The sequence below is a fragment of the Corapipo altera genome, unplaced genomic scaffold (assembly GCF_003945725.1).
Source record: "Corapipo altera isolate COAL_440 unplaced genomic scaffold, ASM394572v1 68, whole genome shotgun sequence".
In the NCBI taxonomy this organism is placed as follows: domain Eukaryota; kingdom Metazoa; phylum Chordata; class Aves; order Passeriformes; family Pipridae; genus Corapipo; species Corapipo altera.
Genome location: NW_020884919.1, coordinates 6,024,385 through 6,041,066, shown reverse-complemented (window position 1 = coordinate 6,041,066; position 16,682 = coordinate 6,024,385). Strand labels below are relative to the sequence as shown.

The following is a 16,682-nucleotide window of genomic DNA, read 5'->3' as shown; positions in this document are numbered from 1 at the left end:
CTAGAGAAGCCCTTTCTTATCTTATCATCGGAGTTGTTCACAATCTTGTTTCCTTTTGGATTGTCAAATTGTTTCACAAAGATTAGAAAGAAGAAATTGAGAATGCAAACTAAGCTAGTGGTTATTAGATAACAAGAATTACATAAAGGGATTAATAGTAAAGGGAAACTGAATGAAATATATGTCCACGACTTTCTGAGAAATGAGGGAAACTCAACAAGGGAAATGTGCAATTGCTGCTATTGTTTCTTGTCTGCAACCAGGAGAAGAATGGACTAAAGAGTAAGTATTTCCACTGAGTACACATTCCTGTGTCAGTGAGGCTGTGTGAATAAGAAGGAAGAAATAAAGTAATGCCAGAGCATTTAGTGTCAGTCTTCTGGATGAGAAACTGTTAAGTCTTAAGGAATTAATTAAATTTCAGTAGTACCAAGACAAACCAAACCCAACACTCTCTCCCTCACCTCCTCAAAAAGAAAGGTCAAGAAAACTGTAGATTACTCTTCCTCACTTCATTATGTGAAAAGCCACGAGAACAAGTTATTATTCAAGATATAAACATTTAAAGAATCAGATTCAAATAACCTGGCCAATAGGGATTTATTGAGAACAAATTGTGCCCAATAAATTTAATCTTTTTTTTTTGACAGTGTAGCTGCTCTAATTAAGGGAAGTGGTAGATTTTAACACATTAAACTTTTATCAGGAAGCTGAGGAATGGTGCCTTGAATTAAATCTCTCTTAAATGGGTACTCAACTGCTTGAAAAATCTTGCAGTGGCTATCACTGTGAAAATAGTCTGTCTACTTTCCTGTCTGCCATTGCTTATTGATACACATTGATAAAATCCTGTGAGCTGTCTTTCCAGGCTGAAGAGTCCCAGCTTTCCTGATCTCTTCTTGTGTGTCAGATGCTCCAGTCCCTAAACAATCTCTGTGGCTGCTCACTGGACTTGCTTCAATGTGCCCATATCTTTTTGCTGCTGGGGAGCCCAGAACTGGGTGCAGCACCCAGTTTCTCACCAGGGCTGAGCAGAGGGGAAGGATCACCTCCCTCATGGATGATTCTCTTCCTAATGCAACCCAGGATGCTGTGGCCCTTCTTTGCTGCAAGGGCACATTGCTGCCTCATGGTCACCTTGTCCATCAGGACTCCCATGTCCTCTGCAAAGCTGCTTTCAGTCAGTCAGCTGATAGATGGTCCTCTATTTGGGATCAAACTGGAACATGAACTGAGTCCTCCTGGCCCCAATTCCCTGTGATATTTGTCTTAACAGCTTGTGTGCTTGAATAATAACACCAGTAGATGGTGCAGAGCTGAAGAGATAGCAAACATAGTAGACAATATTTTGAGTTATATTGGAATAATTGAGAAAATTCTCAAAATGTGACTTGGGAAGTAAAAACTGATTGCACAAAGACAGAATGGGAAGTGAAAACATCACTACTGCCTCAGGCACCTCTGGAGATACAATGGACTACAAAATGCATGAAAGTCAACAATTTGAAATGCTAAAATTCATCCTGGACCCGTCAAACTCACGGTCATGTTGTTTGTGACACACCAAAGGTGTCACTGTGCTTTGCCCTGGTGAGGCTACAGTTGGGATTCCTTGGGCCCAGTGTTGAAAGAAAGAGAGCGGTGAGAGGTAATTGAGAAGGACTTATGAAGAACTGTGTTTGGTTAGTTTAGAGAGTGGAAGACTTAAGAGTAGATACAAGCCCTTGCAATTTCATGAAGGTTGTGCATCAGGTGACAGGGATAAACTGTTTCTTTCATACAGTGGACAGAAGATAAAACAAGTTTAACTTAATTTACAAAAGTGATTACTTGGACTAGATTTTAAGAAAAGGCTCTTTGTGAGGCTTTACAGACACTGAATCAGGCGTCTATCTGAAAGGAGACTGTAGGAAGCTGTAGAGCTGCCTCAGGTAGTGGTTGTGAAAGAAGCAGGAGAGGGATCACCCTGGATGTGCTTATCCTGTCCTAGGGCTGCAGCCATGGTGAGCAGCCTCAAGGCAGGCCTGAAGTTCCTTTGCAGTGATCTCACAGTGATGGCACATTTAAAGCCAGCATTTTTATTGGACTCATACTTTGTGTTCATTGTGTGACTTTTTCTAAGTTTTCCTTCTGCTGTAATGCATTGTAATCTTGCTGCTGCAGCTTTGCCCTTATCCTGAGCTGGAAAAGTAATACTTATGATGGGCTAATTGGCACACTGCTTTCCTCTTTTGGACAAATCTGATGAAGTCCACTATTTCAAGATGTTTACCTGGTATGGCATCCTTTATGGAGTTCTGCTGATATACTTTTTTAGTTTTCTAGCATGTGTTTTTGAAGTATGAATACGGTACCCAAAGAAGTACTAATGCCACAGATAGTGGTTAAACCAGCTCTCAGTTTGTACTTACCACCTACATAGCCAAGGATTGTGTTTGGTTTGGCTGTAGAGATACACAGATAAGTCTTGTCCTTGTCTTTCCTGCCTCATTCTGTTCTGTGGATTTTGTGAACTGTGTTTCTGGATGGACTGATCTTGCATCAACTTGGGTTAAGCCGAGAGTTAGCCTCTCTTGGTTGCAGTGGTTTTCCTATCAGGAAGTTATCATCTATAATTTCTAGAGCCATAAAGATGAGTTAGTTAGCAGCCTGAGACCACAAGAATGTGTTTTCAGAAAAAAAATCCCTTCCATTAGGCCAGTTTGTTTCTTTGGGTTTTATTCTTTTCTCCCATTAAGGTATTTATTTTCTTATTTATTTATTTTCTTCTTTGATTTGATGTTCTGTTAAGTAGACATTTTTTGATGCATCTCTTAGGCTGTTGATTTATCAACCTTCCATGTGCTGTTCTACTGAACTCCTGGTAGCTTTAAAGCAAGTAAAGGTAGCTTTTGATCCAATGTACCATTCCTTCCCTGCTTGCATAGAGCCAGAGTGCTCGAAATTTCAAAATATAAATGGAACAATCAGCATGTTTATAACCAAGTCAGCTAGATCACTAACTTGGGGTGCCAACTGTGTCTGGAAGGCAAATTTTTTGTTTGTTTTACAGGCAATGCCACTGCAGTTAAGCAGTCTCGGTACAGGATTATCGTGCAGGATTCTGCCAGCGGGGGACAGGCATGCCCAGACACCTTGTATGAGGAAAGAGAATGTGAAGATATTCCCATCTGTCCAGTGTATAGGTAAAAACTGTCAGTTTGGATCCAGCCTCTGATGGGTGTCCACTTCTCCAGAAATTACTTTTGTGTCATTGTCCTGCACAATTTTCACCAGAAAATAACGCAATACTGGAAAATGCAGAGTAAAAACAAATAATGTGCCTTGCAAAATGTATAAAAGTAGAGTTCAAACTGGGGATTTCAGCAGATCTGGCATCATCAGAACAAGCAGCAATAGACACAACTGCTAGAAATGGCAACCTCAGGGTCTGATGTGTGTAAGGAAACTGTTACTGGCAACTCCCCCCTCACTGTATCTAAAAATAAATGGGAGCTGTTTTGGGACCACATGCCCTCAACTGCCTTAATCATGATTGTATGCTTATTGCAGAAACTCTTCTTTTCTCCCAGTCCTCTCACACCACAGTTAAAAAAATACTGATTAGACAAACAGTACAATAGGGCAATTACTCACCTCTCCTCATTAAAATTCTGTGGCCCATCTGTTATTATGCAATATTAGTAAACAGAGAAGCATTGTACCTTTGCATATAAATCTCCAGCCCACACATCCCATAGGAGATTGTCTGGGAGTGGAGTGGGGAGCTGGAGGTGCTGCCAGGCAGGTTCACACCACTCCTCTGTGCCATGGAAAGCTGCTTCCTGGTGTGCTTGGCTGGCACATGTATGAGCACAAGAAGCAGGCTGGGAACACCATCAGTTGCATGAGAACAGGCTGGCAGGAGGAGAGCCTGATTGCAAAGCCCACTGGAGATACTTTCTGTGTATTTTGTGTAACTTTGAACCATGCCCTGCAAAAATGAGAAAGGGAAATGTTGGAGGAGGAGGATGTGGCTTTCTAGAAGGTGAACCTGGCATCTGCTTATTTCAAGAGGAATTGCAGCTTTTTTACATGTTTTTCCTGAAGTCTCTATAGCAAATCATCATTGGTAACTGAGGGTTTTTGCCTGGACGTGTTTTCTAGTTTTAACCACTTACCTGTTCACCTTTTCCTGTTGCAGGTGGAAGACCCACCGCTGGAGTCCCTGTGTGCTGGTGCCAGATTCAGTGAGACAGGGTGTACCAGGACAGACTGAGGCGTGTGGACACGGTTTGCAGTCACGGGGTGAGCTTCCTCCATCCAGCCTCTGAGCATTTATGCTGCTGGAGTGTGGCGTTTAAGTAGGCTCTTTGCTCTTTTACAGTAGATAATTTGGAAACTTACTGAAATACTTTATAAAATAAGAGTGTTTTGGGAAGTGGATCCATTGTAGAGTTTTTCTGTGCTGGGCATTAAAATACCACTAACACGATAGTTTGTTTGAAGTATAGGAGGAGATTTATGCTTGATGTTCAAGGACCTTCACTAACATGCTCTTCTGCCTAAAGCTGAAGCACGTGGGCTTTAAAAGAATTATCTATAGGCCTCTATGAAGTAATCCATTCATGGTGCTAAAAATGGAAAGGATAATTTCCCCATGATTTTAAATTCTACTAATGACTTGCCTGAGGCCTGATTTTCATTAAGACTGTTGGAGAAGTTCAGCATGGGTATATGCTTTGGGCTCCTGCCCTTGGCGTAATTAAGCACTTAAAAATTACAGTGATCCCATTGTCTGAACAGAAGTGTTGAGAAGAATGTCACTGTTCAGAGTATGTGATCAGAGTCTGTAGTGGTGCCTGCAGATGGCTGGAGATGTGGCTGTTATCAGTCTCCTGGGAATTCTAATGAAACCTTTAACAAAAGCTTATTTTTATTGAAAAAAAAATTGCTATACAGGTATGCTGAGGAAACTTGACATAATAATTTACTCCTTCACAAAGGTAGAAGCTTTAAAGATGAAGTGAATTTCTTATATAATCTGGAAACAAAGGAAACAAAAGAAAAGTTCTGACAGTATGTGGGATGTATCTGAAAGAAGAAATGTGTTTTAAACTAAAACTCAAATAAGTAAATATCTTTAACTAGGTTTTGACCACAGACCTTTCCGCAATGTTTTCAAATCTGTAAATTGTATTCCTCAGCCTCTGTGTGAAGGTATGGTAATCTTTATGCTCTAGTAGGTGCATGAACCTTGTATTAATGTTACTGTGACAGAATTAGAAGTATAAGAGAAGAATATCACACTTATTTTAACTCTGTGGAGTGCCCTCCGATAATTACATAGACTATGTGCTGTTCTGGTGTAATCGTGAAAAACATCTCATGCCTTGGTAGGTTTAAGCGAAAATTGTTTCAGTGCCACATTCACTTTTTGTAATTAACTGTGGCTTTTGTAACAGCTTTGGTTTTCATAATTACATGCAGTCTGCTAGGTATTATTTAAGATGAGTGGGGTCTCAGGAAAATGAGTTCTCAGATGAATCCCATGGAAGAAGGTTTTTAAAGATGTTTTGTATGAACAAGGGGAGTGATCTCCATGGAGGGGGCAGCTGAAGCCAAGCTGCCAACTGACCATATTGTGTCTGAAAAAGGAGCTGCTGGGTTTTCAGCTATTCTGTATTTTATCTGTAGAAGTGTTGAGTAAAGAAAACTTTGATAAAGCTGCCTTGCTACTTGAGCTCCTCAGGAGCAGCTCGTGTGCGTGAGGAGGTGCTGGGAAATGTCAGGGAGCAGCCAAGGGAGGTGTTTGTCACGTGCCTTGCAGGGTCTCTTCAGCTGGTAAACCTCGACACTGGAGGACTTCTGATCCTCTCATTCTTCACCACGAAGGGGGGTCTTTGGAGGTGTTTTTGAAATAACATGTGAGGTGAGAGTGGGGATTTGGACTTGTTCAGCCTAGAGAAGTGCCTAGTGTGGATTTCACAGGGAAGGTGGAGCCACACTTCCCAGAGGTGCACAGTGAAATAACAGAGGATAACAGTTGTAGGCTGGAGTGAAAGGTTGCCTGGAGGGACTCTAGATTCCTTGGAGATACTGGAAACTCAACTGAATAAGGTCTTGAGCAGCATTTTCTAACTTTGAGGTCTGTCCTGCTTAGAGCAGGCATTGGATCTTCAGAGGTCCCTTCCATTCTAAATTGCCCTGTATGATTCTGTCAGTCTGTGGGTTTTTCCAGGGGAATCTGTGCCATCAGTGGAAGAACCCCAGGTGTTAGAACAGATGCTTTCCTGCAATATTCACGCATCCTGCAAATGAGCTTGGAGGTATCATCACCACTCCACACAGTAGTTGGCTTACATAATGTGCCAGTGTCTTTAGCCAGTAAGTGCTCCTTCTCCAAAGAGTATTCATATGAATTAGCTTAGTTTCTTTTTTACCATGTAACAGCAATTACCCTTTTACCACTGAAGATAATCAGTCTGGCTGTTCCTTGGAGCATCCATTTTTAGATTTCTTTTTTCTGTCCATACCCTGACTGTCATGTAAAAAAGAGGATTTTAGTTTTCAGTGGCTGTCATATCCAGCCAATTATATAAGGACATTGAATTCATAGAAATTATTTCTAAAGAAAAACAGAGTGTGTTTATGTGTACCTATTTAGAACAATGACTCTGCTGAGGGCAAATTAGGTCTGAAATGACATTCAAACTCCATCCTTTCTCTCAGCTAGATTCTGAGATAGATACTTACAGATCTTGTTCCATGAGTGCTTTCACTGAAATTGCATGTAGATGTACTGTGTAATATGCAGAAGATATCAGAATTTGTCTGTGAATAATAAGCAGAATGGCCAAAGAGATGACAGCTGTCTGAAGCTGCATTTTTTTATGGTTTCATCTTGGAAAGATATTACACTAATTACAATAGCCTTTCATTTTTTATACCAGCTTCAGTGGACTAACTTACTCAGAAAACAGTCATACAGGAAAGAGAAAAGGAGCCTTTAGAAATAATGAATATAGTTGTTATTTAAACTTAATTGAAGTGTGATTTGGAAAACGCCCCTGAGATAGGACACTTGAGTAAAACAGGGTGGGGATGTTACTGTTGCTTGACAGTAGACAACATTTCTAAAAGTAAGTGAAAAGCTTTACAAACTTTTCTATTGCTGTATAGCTGTCATTTTCCTGACAAGGGACTAATTTTCTAGAAGGTGACAAGACTGTGAGGAAAGGTTCTGCACATGGGTGGGAGCAGTCCCAAGTACAGGTACAGCCTGAGTGGAGAATAGATTGAGAGTAGCTTTGGGGAGAAGGACTTGGGGATGTTGGTTGATGACAAAGTCAACATGACCCAGCCATGTGCGTTTGCAGGCCAGAAATCCAACCATGTCCTGGGCTGCATCCAAAGCAGCGTGGGCAGCATGTTGAGGGAGGTGATCCTCCCCCTCTGCTCCACTTTTGATGAGACCCCTCCTGGAGTACTACATCCGACTCTGGGGTCCTTAACATAAGAAGGATGTTGATCTGTTGGAGCAGGTCCAGAGGAAACCACATTGATGCTCGGAAAGCTGGAGCACCTCTGCTATGGAGACAGGCTGAGAGAGTTGAGGTTATTCAACCTGGAGGAGAGAAGGCTCTGGGGAGACCTTACACCCCCTTCCAATACAGGGACTCCAGGAGAGGGCTGAAGAGGGACTTTGGACAAGGGTATGGGATAGGGCCAAGGAGAATGGCTTTAAACTGACAGAGGCCAGGTTTAGATTAGAGATTAGGAAGAAATTCTTTACTGTGAGGATGGTGAGGCACTGGCACAGATTGCCTAGAAAAATTGTACCTGCCCCATCCCTGGAAGTGTTCAAGGCCCAGTTGGATGGGTCTTTGAGCAACCTGGGATAGTGGAAGGTGTCCCTGCCCATGGCAGGGAGATCAGAACGAGATAATCTTCAAGGTCCCTTCCAACCCAAACCATTCTATGATTTCATGAGAATTATTTCTGCTTTAGGTGCCCTTCAGTGACTTTACTGTTCTGAGATGTTTGTGACGGAGGATCCTTCAGAACTGACCTCTCCTTTCAGTGCTGACATGAGCAGCCACCTTAGACATACACATTTTCGGGAAAAAAATGTGTTGCTCATTACAAGGGATTGTTAAGGTTTAATTAGTGGATGGAAAGCCTGTCTTAAGGAAGTGTCTTTGAAGGCTGCTTCAAACATCATTGATAAAGTAAACAGACGTGTATTAAAGTCCAGACCGGTCTAATGAGGCTCTGCTTTAAAAACTAGTCTTGGAAATACACTGACAATGTGATTATGGAAAGAGTAGTTACTTTCCAGAAGCTGCAGCAATAGAACATGTCATGCCTTATTTCTTCTGTTCCTGCCACTTTGCTTTGATTCCTCTGGGGGTTTCGACCATATTTCCCCCTGTTAATGAGACAGTAGGTCCATCTCAGAGCTGTAGCTCCTCATTGCAAGAATAGAGAAACGCTGTGACACAGAGCAGTAGATATTTTTAGAGATAATTTATTGATTTGTGTACAGGAAAACAGCTACAGACCCACCAATGCAGTAATGAGAAGCTACTCCTTTGCTTTGGAGAAGGGCACTGCCCTTGGCTTACCAGAGGTCACAGGGTGGATCATCCCTGGACAGCCCCATTGGGCATCTCAGTAGCATATTTCTGGTGTGCTCTAATATCAGACCACATATGATGTATTTGTTTGCTTCTTTAACTGTGTCGTGAATTCACAGCACGTGGACTTGGCTAAGATGGTTGGTGTTAAATATAACCTGTTTCAGTTGAAAAGTTGATGCATGAATTGACAGGGAAAAAGTGGAATGCAGGCAGCACTGGCCTCGAGCAATTTAAGATTCTTGTCTCCTTCATTGCAGGTTTCTGTCTCTTACTCTGGAGCTTTCTGATAGCTATAGGGACATTGCAGACAAGACTGGTTTTAGACTGAGATTCAGACCAAGAACTTGTCATCATGAGAATAAAATGGTAACAAACTGCTGCATAAGTTTTCTGAGTGTATCTAAATGGAGTGATAGTTCCAGTAAAATCTTGCATGAAATATAGGCAATACTGTGATCACAAACTTAATAGTGCCTAAGTTAATGCATCCATAAGTTAATGCATGCAAGATGAAAGGATGAGTTTAGATATAGGCTCTTAATATTGAATCTACAAAAATATTTCAAACAGGCATCCCTTAGCTGTATTATCTTGTGTATTATCAATCAGTAATGGCCATATACACTGCTGTTGTTTCTCCTGCAATTATTTTATGGTAACCTATTTATAATGAGTTGTACCATCAAAAAAGCATCAGTGTTACCTTTTTTTTTTTTCTCATAATCCAACAGTTCTTATTCCCTCTTTTGCAGGTAGTTAGTATAACTGCTGATTAGCTAAATTAACAGATGTATTCATTATAATTTGAATTGCAGAATGCTTTTGCAGAGAATTACCAATTTCAGGAGGTACATATTAGAATCCTATGATAATTTACGGTCTAAAGGCAATGTGATAATTTAAAGTTTGCAAGGAACACATTTATGATCGCCTGCTTCAGTTCTGGGGTGATATTTTCTGAGCAGTGCTCTGCAGTGCAGTCCTGTGTATAAATCTGTCCAGCTGACAACAGCTCACCTGTCATCAACAGCTCCCTCCAATATTAACTTTACCTGGGAGGACAATGGCACCTTGAGCTTTATTCTGGGTGATGCTGGGGGTTCATGAGGTTTGTCAGTGTTTTTCCTGAAGGTACCAGTCTAAGGTAACACCAGTGGAGCACAGCGAGCTGAACTTGAGTGGTCCCAGCCAGAGTCACGGTCTGGAAGACACCTGCCTGGCAGCATTGGGAGCAAATAATTGAAGGGAAGAATAATTACCAGAGTAAAGACAGGGACTGATCTTTTTTGTTACATGTTTGTGAAACAGTTTGTCCGGGATGGGATTGAGGTTCAGGGGGAACCTGCCTTTGCGGGATGAAGAGCCTTGGCCTCTTTACCAGCCATGTCTGCCTGGAGCTTCACCAGTGCTTTAGGGATGTAGTCACTCTGCATCTTAATGCAAATTCATAAGGGATGTGTTTATCTGTGTTGTTACCCTCCCGTCGCTGATAATGCAGTTTTTAGCTTATAAACATGGAGAGTAGCAAGGTGGTAAGAAACAACTAAACCAGAATTGATTTACCATTACTTGGTTTTGATAATCTGATTTCTTTCCCTGATGAGGCAGTGGACTGGAGGTCAGGCAATAAGGGAAGTGGAAAGCGGCACAGATAACATTCTCTTGACTTCAGGAAGACATTGAGTCTGGTCCCACATGATGATCTCCCATGTGCAATAAGAAAGTATGACCTAGAGAAATGCAGGGTGAGGTTGTGCAACTTGTTGAAAAAACCCATTCCAAGTTCTGTTATCATTATTTGCTGTCAACCAGGAAGGCTGTTTCAGATGGCTTCCCACAGGGCACATGTGCTCTGGCCTGTCTTCAGTGTTTCCACTAACAGTGTGGATGATAAACTAGAGAGTACATCTGTAACACACCTGAGTAATTGCAAGTCATGAGTGCTTTGAAAGGCAGACAAAAAATACGTGTTGGATAAATTTGAGCATGCTCTGAAATCAGAAAAGTGAAATTTTCATCAAAGAAAAAAATGTGGAGCACTTCCACTTTAGAAAGTGGGCGACAGTAGTGTAGAGGAAAGTCTGCAATTATGGACTGTGTGAGAGGCATTATACTGTTGTAAAAAAGCACCCATCAAAAAATCATGTATTACTTATGTTTTTCTTCTCATCTCCAAGTTCCTGAAATTTATTCTTCTGTTTCCTAAAATAGAATATGTTAACAGGTAATCCTCCCTTTTACTTTTTGTTCCATAACACCTTCTGCCACTGTAAGTAATGACAAACAATTAAGATCAAATAAAAGCACCAAAACTTTCTCTTGGGTAATTCCAATTCCTGTTTTGCCAATAGATTTAGAATAGATTGGGAACCTTTTTGCAAAACACCCAAATTTCATTAACAGAAAGAAATAAGGTATTTAGGAGCCTACCTCTGGTGAACAGCAGTGAACAAATTAAAATCTCTTGAACTTAATGAAACTTTACCCTTGATTTTGCATTTAAAACTAATCTCCATTCTTGGTGAGCTCTGTATATCTGCACACAGGAGTTGGAGAGATTGATCACTGCAGTATGGATGTGTGATTACACGAGTCTGGGTAGTGTTTATCAGCTCACCTATAGGCTTTGATCTTTACTTCCCAAAGCCTGGGTTTAACTGTAGATTTGATAGTAGATTGGTTTCATGCAAAAATGTGTGAAAGTGTTTCACAAAGGGGAAAACAAGGAAAAATTAAGGAGGGGTAGACAAAAATGTAATGCTGTCATGTATGCATTCTTAGCCTTCCCTGCACCAGTGACATGAGGAAGATATCCTCATCCAGACAGATTTTCCCTGGGATTAAGTTTGTTTTTTAACATTAGAATTGACCAGGAGGGAAGGGACAGATGAGGCTGTGTGAGATGTGATGGATCAATCTCTCTGACCATTTTGGCTGCCTTTGATATTCCTTCAGTTTAATATATGAGAAATAAAATCACCAGCCTTTGTAGAAATCATCCTGGGCCAATTTCTTAAAACCTGGTGCTGTAGCAGAGGTGTGTATGTAAATCTGTGTATGGCTGGAGTCTGCAGCTGGGCACTGCTTTGGGGCATGGAAATTAATCCTCATATTGTATTACATCCCACTGATCTCCAGGTAATATGTTCCCGTAGACCAATTTTTCTTTCTTTGGATGTTAGTTGATAAGACAGGGAGAAGAAAGATTGATACTGATTTTCCAGTGACAGGTTGTTCACAGAAGAGTGATGGTGGACTGCCCTCCTGTTTTTAATGGAGGATGTCAACAGGCATCACAGGATGCTTAAAACTATATTTCAACCTAAGTCTGCCCCGCTTCCACCCCAGATAGAGCTGCTCTAAGAGTATTTCATAGGTGCTAGGAGAATTGGCATGACATTACTTCATAGACACTAACTAATGGCAAGAGAGACTCCAAGTCATTTCTGTCACTGTAGCCTTATGCCAGCAACATAAAAATTGAGGAGACTCTCAGAGAATTTGTCCTGACAGCAATCTACAGTGCAGCATTTTATCCAAAGGCAACTCAATGATCTGTAGACTTCCCGTAAAATAAAGATGATGAAGACTGCATCAGATAAATTACATATATTTGATTTCCTTCAAAACCAGGACAGTATATTCCACTCTGAAGAAGGCAGTAAGAAGGCTCTCTAGCTTAACAACATGCTCTTCTTATCTGATAAACAAAACAAATATCAGCATCTTAATACCACACACAGCATTTGTTTTCTGGGGGAAAATAAAAAGCCTTAATCAAGTAGAAGCCAGAAGGCAGGAACACTGAAAATACACGCTATGGGCTTGTACCAATAGAGGGATTGTTAAAAGATCAAAATAATGAGAAGTAAAGCAGAGGAACATCAAAGCTTTCCACATTATGTATTTCTGTCTTGATTAGGAGGAAAAAGGGAAGAAGAGGGGAAAGAAGGTTTCAGATCAATAGGAAGTGGCCCGGTCACCTCAAAGTCAAAGACAGCCCCATCCAAATGTGTACAATTTGCAGGAATTGCTGGAGCATCTCAATCATAAAAGTCCCACAGGATCTGACAGTACTCACACCATATTTAACAGGTACAGAGAAAGAGTTGAGATCATCTTATCTGAAGGAAACTCCTTTTTAAATGTAAGCGTAGATAGATTTTCATTTTGTCTTTCATCCCTCTGATTAAGTTCAGCTCTCTTTGGTCCTCCCAAGATTTCTTTTATCTAGCGTGTAGTCTGTATGATCTAAGCAACTACCGTTGGCGAAAGTAATTTTTGGGGTCCTTTTTTAAATGATGGACTGTCATTAAACAGAGTACAGTAGATGAAAGAGGTCCAAGGAGAACCAAACCGTGCTGTGACTGAGGAGGATGAAAGGCATAATGAGAGACATAATGAAGAGCAATCTCTCCCTCAAACTGGAGACAGGTCCTTCCAATTATGGCTTGTTTTTACCACCAACTTCCAGTGATTGAAAATCCTAGTTATGAGCAGTTGATTCAGATTTTTAATACAAATCTTGAGAAATTTATGTTATGTGAGCAGTAGGCCTGGGTGGTCACACGTCATGATTTGTGCAGAGGATGTTACAGACTGTAACAGAATCTCTCCTGTGGCCGTGAGTGGGTTGTAAGCAGACCTGATCACACAGCCTTTTGTGCTCTTTATCAGAAACACAGGAGCCGCCTCATTCTAAAACTCCTTGTTTGGTTCACTTGGAACCTGAAACACAAGGGTTTCTAGTCCTTAAAATTTTTTATGAGCTCCTGTAACTATCACTGTAACTAACTATAAAAATATCTAACTTTTTCATGTTCTTTCTAATCTGTTGGCCCCTGTGTATGTCTGGCATACCTCAGTTCAATGGGTTAACCCTGCAGTGAGTAAACTATTTTAGTTTCTTGATGATTTTCAATTTAATTGAATCATTCTTTGTTCTTGAGACATTTGTATCCTGGTTGGTCTCCTTTTTTGTTTGCTATTTTATATAACACTTTCACATCCCTCTTGTGCACCTCTTTGTGTGCAGGCAGGCCCATTCAGTACTGATTTAGATCTACTTGTGCTTTTATAAAATTTTAATTTCCTCCTTGTCACAGTTGTGCTGTTTACAACTCCAAAGACAATTCATGCCAAAACCGCTGTGGTTCATAGGGAAATTGTTAAAAATTCATCTGAGCTGAGCAGGATAAGATCCAGGTTCCCTGGAAAATGGCCTTAAGGAGAACTTTTCTTCAAATAGACATTTTAAATGGGAAAGCTTGAAGCATGACCAAAAATAAGCAAGTTTATTAAAAAGCTTTTATAGTATTAGTTGTCAGGAGAACACTAGATATGTTACTCTCACAGTCTTTACCCAAATAACCTCTCTCTTGTCCATAATGATCTCATTAACTGGAAGGATGAAAACTGGTCATTTATTCTTACACTACTGTAGTACCAAAGGGATTTAGTTTGAGAAATGGACAATTCTGTGTTGAAATGCTGATCCTGCTTAAATCAATGAAATATTAAAGGACCCCGTCACTTGTTTGGAGTCCTCCTTCCCCCACCTCCCCCCCCCAAAATCAACAAATGCAAATGAACAAACAAAAAACCCCTACAAATACAACAAACAGAAAAACCAACCGACAAACAAACCCAACTGCTGGTGAAAGGAAAATGGAGATGTTGGAAGGAATGCAAAGTTTGATTTATAGCATGTATTTTTCATTGTCAGACTGCTAAGGTTTGACCTGTCTGGACAATTTCCTTCAGAGCAGCTTGATAAAAGTTGCAGTTTGCATTTTCCCTTATTCTGCATTAATTAGAAATTACTGGAAATTATTGAGTCAGGTTTCTTTCAATAATTGGGAAGTAATACTCGACATGAATATTAGCATCCTAAATGGCAGAGCTCATCAGTATGGCTTACTGTAAATCTTCAAGCACAAGATTCTTTTTTAAATGAGACATGCCACAAAGGTGCAAAAGGAGTCCTGATGTCATGTTCGTTGACTCTGAATTTGTATATTAATGTTGCTTCAATCCCTTTATGTCTCCGGTAGAGGTTTTAGACATGAGATTTCAATTTCAGAATGAATGAGTAACCTTGACTCAAACTGTCTTTCAAAATTCCCAGCATCTTTCTTTCAAACAGGTGCACTAAAGTGACAGTAGAATAACTGGAAGTGACAGGGATGCTTATGAAGTGCTTGCACTTGTGAGAATACAGCAGGTGACTGTGAACCGGTCAATATTACATTTGCTTTGGGTGCCCGGTGGTGCTCTTTTCTGTTGGCACAGTTTCTAAATATGTTCAGAAATACTAAAAATACTCTGAAACAAGTCTGATGATCGTGGTTGTAATACTTCCAAACATTTTTCCTGTTGGAAACACCTCTTCTACACTTTCCTTAACAGTATTGTCATTTATTTGCTTCTGAAAAGACTCAAGAGAAGATTCTGTCTTCTTTATTTATAATAAATCAAGTGAAACTTCATCCAAAAAATTGGAATTCTCCTGGAATAAAATTACTACATAAGAAAAAACCATCTCTATATCTTGATGGCAATAGATAGTAATGAAAAAAATGTCACCTTCTAACAAAGATTTTTCTAAAGTCAATTTTTTTGCTGGCAGCCGCTGGGTTTGCCAGGTGCGTGCATCATTTATTAAAGGATTGCTGATATTGGCTTTGTGAAATAAGGAAAGTTTGGAATAATATATTTTGATATTTGACAGAGTTTTCCCAAAGAAGGGTATTTTGTAATGTCAAATTTGGATCATGAATGTGAAGCCTTGTAGCAAATATTACTCTTTACCGCTTTTCTGATCAATTCCGGTCAGTGCTATTGTTTCTTTTTGACAGTTCACTGAAGTTTCAGCCCTGCAATCATATATTTGGTTTTTTTGTGATGTGCCCCAGGGTGATTGAAATTTCTCCGAGTTATGTCTTTCCCACTGTCTTTTGGATATTAACTTTCTGCATCTTTGTTTTTACTCCAGTCTTTGCGTAGGCAAAGGAAGCGCCTGAACTCGAGGCAGGCAGTGCGAGGGATTCTAACAGACCTATTAAAATGTAATAGGCTTGTCGAAGACCATCTACTTCAGCATCCATTTAATTCAGGGTGAAGGAGATCAGCACGTCCTCAGGGGATGTGGGACGTGCCAGGGCAGCGCTCCCAGACTCTGCTGTGTGCTTGGAATACGGGGCTTCCACAACCACTGCCCTCGCTGACCACGAGCCTCCGCTGCAGGCCTGGTTTTTTTCCTTGTGCTCTGGGAGGGCATCTTAATAATAGGTCTTATTAACAATATCTAAGAAAATCAAGCAGAAATTGGCCTGCAGAACTGAGCAGCTACGTGCAGACATGAACTCTTCAGAGAGTTTGGGGGATTCAGCTGTTCTGTCACATTTTAACCCCCAGAACATACGATGTGATCACAGCAGGCGTTGTTCGGGATGCACTGGGGAATCTATAGGACAAATCAGAAGCACCCTGTTTGTAAGAAGTTGCTTTGACCAGCAGGTGCTTTTCCAGGACCACTTTGAAACGTTTGGTTAGTGGAGCACATAAAAAGCACTGCCTGTGAGATGGATGGGTTTTGTGAGGGCCTCGTTACTGATGTAGTTGCACATGAACAAACCTCCAAACAAACAGGGACGAATTTGTGTTTTAAAATAAATAGATATCTTCAATGCCTACTTTCATGGGGTATAAATTTTCATGTAATCTAAGCACATCTGCTCATAATAATTAACTTCTGTGGTGTATGAAAAGAAAAGCTACATCAGCTCTATGGTGTGGCGAGATGGATTCCTTTCTCTCTGTTCATCATGGTGATTAATTGTAGCATTTATAGGAAGATGGCTGATTTTTATTCATTTTTGGTTTTAGATCATGTATCTGGCCCTTCGTTTAAGCTTATTTAAATGTTAATACTCTGCAAATCCGGAATGAAAGCATAAACTTTCCAATTCTAAGTGCTTTGATGAGAAACAGGGCAAAATGTGTTTGCTCAAATTGTCTTATCTGAAGCCTTTCAAAGATGCCTGTCTTTCCTAGTGAGCT

At 40.5% G+C, this 16,682-nt stretch overlaps 1 protein-coding gene across 4 annotated transcripts in view; it reads left to right on the top strand.

Annotated features, from left to right (window-relative positions):
• The window catches only part of THSD7B (thrombospondin type 1 domain containing 7B), a 308,502-nt gene that overhangs the window by 176,474 nt on the left and 115,346 nt on the right, over nt 1–16,682 (top strand). For all 4 annotated transcript variants that reach the window (XM_027656313.1, XM_027656314.1, XM_027656315.1 and 1 more), the window contains 2 exons: nt 3,053–3,185; nt 4,184–4,287. In XM_027656313.1, the coding sequence (XP_027512114.1) occupies nt 3,053–3,185; nt 4,184–4,287 (237 nt within the window). The remainder of the gene's footprint in view (nt 1–3,052; nt 3,186–4,183; nt 4,288–16,682) is intronic.